The sequence below is a fragment of the Limulus polyphemus genome, unplaced genomic scaffold (genome assembly GCF_000517525.1).
Source record: "Limulus polyphemus unplaced genomic scaffold, Limulus_polyphemus-2.1.2 Scaffold1791, whole genome shotgun sequence".
NCBI lineage: Eukaryota > Metazoa > Arthropoda > Merostomata > Xiphosura > Limulidae > Limulus > Limulus polyphemus.
Genome location: NW_013667401.1, coordinates 193,602 through 198,609, shown reverse-complemented (window position 1 = coordinate 198,609; position 5,008 = coordinate 193,602). Strand labels below are relative to the sequence as shown.

Below are 5,008 nucleotides of genomic sequence, written 5' to 3'. Positions count from 1 at the left end.
CGATATAGTGACGGTCAAGCCCACTATTCTTTGGTAAAAGAGTATCCCAAGAGTTAGCAGTGGGTGGTGATGACTAGCTGCTTTCCCACTAGTCTTACACTGCTAAATTAGGGACGGCTAGCGCAGATATCCCTCGTGTAGCTTTGCACGAAATTCATAACAAACAAATAAACAAGACTCCAAGGGTTTAGGTATAAGCATTTCTAATTTTGACCCAATGAATAGTAGTACTCACCGCCACAAGAGTTTTGATTGGCTCTTTGAAACGAATGACGAGATGACATCACTTTTATAATACGCCTACAGCTTATTAAAGTACGTAGCTTGTTCAGTGTCATCATGTCGAATACCCTAGATCCTTCGATCCACACCCACTAGGATAACCACTAGGCTATTCCCGTTTCATAAAGATGAAGTAATGAAAGGATTATCTTCAGCCTACATTGACTTTTATCATAAATATTATGCCTGTTAATTGATAAAACTTCATCAGCTTTTGCCGTTCAAATAATATCTTTAAACTTATTGTGCTGGATACATATAGAAAACGTTTTTTTGTAAACATTTCTATTCTTTATCCAGACGAGCTTACGAGTTCTAGTATTAAATGAAAGGCCTACTAGGCAGTGACCTATGGGATCACCACGTCGATCTTAAATGCCATTTTATATGTGCAGTCTCATGACTTTTATCAAAATTGTTTTTCAAATTTAATTGAAGAATAACTAGAACAATATAAATTTCACCTTTCATTGATAAGTATAATAAAGAATAGAAATATGCAAAAAACATCAAGCTGATATTTTAAATGAAAATAAAAATAGATATTAAAAACAATTTGGTATAGAACTTTCAACATAACTTAATACAAAACAAAAACTCGATCACTGATCATAAATCATCTTGGTTCATGTATATTACTGTTGTTAATTTAAATTTTCAAAAATAAAATTACTTACTACCATTTAATATCATAATCCAATCTAGCTTTTGCTAAAGATGGCAGAAAAGCAAAATCGTAACTCAGACTCTCTACGTGTAAGCTGTGATTATAAATTGTTGATAAGTTGTAGTCTGTATAGGTTAGTTTTGTATTGAATACGGTATAATATTGTTAGCTAACATGAAAGGTTCTGGTATGGCTTGGTGATTAGGGCACTCGACTCGCAACCTACTGGTCACCGGTTCGAATCTTGTCATCGAACATGCTCATCTTTTCAGCCGTGTGGGCGTTATAACGTGACGGTAAATCTCATCTTTTGTTAGTAAAGATTAGCGTAAGAGTTGGCGAGGGGTGATGTTGACTAGCTGCCTTCCTTCTAGTCTATCACTTCTAAGTTAGCGACGTATATCGCTGATTGCTCTTGATTAGCTTAGGACGAAATTCAACGAACAAATCCTTTACGTAAAACAGTATAATCTATAAACATGAGCAACAGTTGTTTGTTTTTTTCGTTTATTACATAAATACCTTAATCTGAAAACGTTATTTTGTACTGACTAAACATAAATGATGCGCAACTTTTGTATATAATAATAATGCACGTGTTTTGTGTATGTTTGTGCAAAGTGAATGGCGAAGGATATATAGACTGCATTCATGTGTTTAACACAGGATCTCTGTCTCAACCAGAAGTGAAGTGGTGTTTTTGGGTAGCAGACCAAGGAAAAGAAACATTCCGGTAATTGTGCATTGATGGGCTTGCATATATCGTTAAAAAGTTCGAAACCTGCTGTATCTAAATATTCAATCCATATGATGATAACGTATTTCAATAGGGAATTATGAGTAGTCAAAGAGACACAAGGTTTCGGAGTGGCCAAATTACATTACCAGCAACGGTCACACGCACGAGCAGATTATCTTCTTTTTTTGATTATCAAATATAATTGTGCGATTTTTCTTCATTGTCTGTTTCAGAATGGAGGTCTTGCTCTTGGTATTCTGATCTAGCCAAAGGCTATCACTACTACTATCACTTTTGTCCTTATCAGCACCAAGTCTATTTTTGAGTGCCGTCACAGCATCTTTGAACTAAATAGACGGATTTGCCTCAACAAGGGCTGTCGAAAAGTTCAACGTGACTGATCCACAGCGGTTACTCGAATTACAAGTTGAACAACTCGAGACCTTGCCTATGGTGAGTTATAATGACATGTCGAAGAGTAGCAAAGTTCCGATCACGGTCAGCGTGGCTTGGAGCTATCTGCTGAAGACCTGATGGGCTCTGGTCACGTCAATCTGAAAACTCAAATGCAACGACAGGCGTAAAAGGGTCACGTAGTGGACCCATGAATCACACAACAAGTAGTTGTTATTAACTACGTGATTTCTGCTGTTGATGTGACCACTCACAGTTCAGTCAAGCTTTGATTTGATTTGGTAATTGTACATTGTAATCGTAAGCTACCTCGTTGACAAGTTTCACCAAAATATGATAAATCCCAGATTTTTTTACGTCCAATCCCTGCCACCGAGCGCCTCTGATTGAGGGAGAGATCCTGTATTAAAGTGAATATTTATTGCTCCTATACATACACACACACTTATATACAACATGTATAACAGACACTGGCACAGAAACTTACAAAGGGAATGAAAACACAGATAAATATTTTGTACTACTAGTCCTGATGAAGCCACAATGGCGAAACGTTGACTGTAATAAAAAAAGTTTTCTTTATTATTATTACCTCTAGAGTAAAGGTAATTTTTTCAAATTCTATTGCTAAACTGTGCAAAAGTAGAAGTAAGAAGAAGTTGACAGAATTTCAACAATATATACAAATCTTAAACCTTCTCTTTTTATATTCAGTTTTAACGTGTGTTGATAAAAAACAAGAAAATGAAAAATAACAGACTGACACAAGACTCAATATGTCACATCTGTCAAAGTGAGTACTGATGCTTTAACTTGCTTTAATATATTTTTATTATTTTCAATTCCAAATGAATTAACAGCTTGGGGAGATAATTACATAACCACTATCGGTAGCAACTCCACAAGTCTGAATACTTCTTTCTTTTTTTTCACTTTGATGTTAAGTCTGTTTTACTTATAAATGAATGACTAAAACTAACTTTAATACCTTAGAATATCTTTGTGGATCTTTATAAAGTTTTCTTATTACTGTATCCCCTAATTCTGACTGATAACACTACAGCATAAATGAAGCAAGATTTGTAGTAAACTTGTAAAAATTCCTCACTAAAGTATTTTAAACATGCTGAAGTAAATGTCTGAAATAATTAAATTCCTTCATTAGAAATACTTTGTAGTGTTTAAAATGAACAAAAAAAATCGTTACCAAAGCCCTAGTTATTACCTGTAAAATTAAATTTATCCAAAGCACTCTGTACTTCTTCAACAGTTTTGTAATCTTGCGGGAGAAAGCTATTGACACAGTAGAACTAAAGCTGACTGCACCAAATCTTGTCCCTTGTTCTCTGACACCCATCTGAAAATAAAATAAATACATGCTTGACACAGTAGAACTAAAGCTGACTGCACCAAATCTTGTCCCTTGTTCTCTGACACCCATCTGAAATAAATAAATAAATAAATACATGCTTGACACAGTAGAACTAAAACTGACTGCACCAAATCTTGTCCCTTGTTCCCTGATACACATCTGAAAACAAAAATAAATAAATACATGCTTGACACAGTAGAACTAAAACTAAAACCGGAAGTAATAAATAAAATTAAACCTTATATAGTAGCCAAAATGTATACACAATAAGATTCGAGAAAGCTAACAATAATGATAAAACTAGATAAATCTTTACACTTAAAACTGCTTTCTGCTTTTCTTCAGAAAACAAGATAAATCTTAAATTTTTTAATTCGTCATTGTGACAAAAGAAAATATTGAATAAAAATATAAAAATCCTACAGTAAATAGTTATGATATATATATATATTTCAATCAGGGAGACTTATGTTAAATCTTTAATAGAGGAACGAACATTAGTGATTTATAAAATTTTATTGCTGTAAAATACTAAAATAAGATATTAAACGTACACGTTTCACAAGTGCCTTTGCAAATTTTATCGCAGAGTAGAAATATTTCTCTCCAACACTTCCCGAGGCATCAAAGACAAAATAAATTACAAGTCGTCCAGGGAAATTAAGGTCAATCATTCTGCCTCTATCCGAACTCGGCAAGTTTTCGAATAGCTTTTCTTGCTCTTCTTCTTTTTCCTCCAACAGCTGCGTTACACGTATCATCATATCTATAGGCCTGTCGCTGAAGTAAGGCTCTGTCAAGTTACAATAATAACCAGCTTTGAAAACACAGAAATAAATCTCACATATATAATCAAGAATAAAGTATGCACACTAATAACACAGTTGGTAAGAGGTGTCGATATTAATGAAGTACTTATGAAAATAAAACAAAACTTACTTTTTGCCAAAATTATCGTTCCTATTTTAAAATTTAATAATTAAATAACTAAGGAAATACAAAAATACAGCTTTCAATATCTTGTAGCCCAACTCAAAGAGTTTTTATTGACAGGTCAGTACAGTTCTATGTGTTCACCGTTATTAGCTGTCTGCACGTCTAACCGATATTCGATTTCAGTCCACGTTCGGTACAACATGTCTACAGTTACAGTGACGATAACATCTGTTATCTGGTGTTTAGCTCTGTGATGTCCTTAACGATATCCTTAACATACCCCCAAAGAAAAAAAGTATAGTGGAGGAAATATTAATCATATTTTTAGACATAAATTTATCTATAACACTCTCTTGCAGAATTTTCAACTGAAAAATATCAACGATGTAAGTCAGAGATTCTAGACGTGTATTTGATAAAATAATGGAATACTTTATTTGAATTTCATATGACGAGGGCTATCGGTGCTAGCCGTCGCTAATTTAGGACCCACCACCAACTCTTGAGCTACTCTTTTACCTATGAATAGTGGAATTGATCGTTACATTATAACTCCCCGTTCCTAATTTTGAACTTACAGACTGTAACTTACAGATTG

The 5,008-nt window shown here is 34.0% G+C and overlaps 1 protein-coding gene across 1 annotated transcript in view; it reads right to left on the bottom strand.

Annotated features, from left to right (window-relative positions):
• The window catches only part of LOC106464946 (complement factor B-like), a 58,403-nt gene that overhangs the window by 14,759 nt on the left and 38,636 nt on the right, over positions 1-5,008 (bottom strand). The window contains exons 10-12 of the mRNA XM_022392762.1: positions 4,029-4,267; positions 3,479-3,543; positions 3,328-3,395 (exon numbers count right to left, since the gene is read on the bottom strand). Of these exons, the coding sequence (XP_022248470.1) occupies positions 3,328-3,395; positions 3,479-3,543; positions 4,029-4,267 (372 nt within the window). The remainder of the gene's footprint in view (positions 1-3,327; positions 3,396-3,478; positions 3,544-4,028; positions 4,268-5,008) is intronic.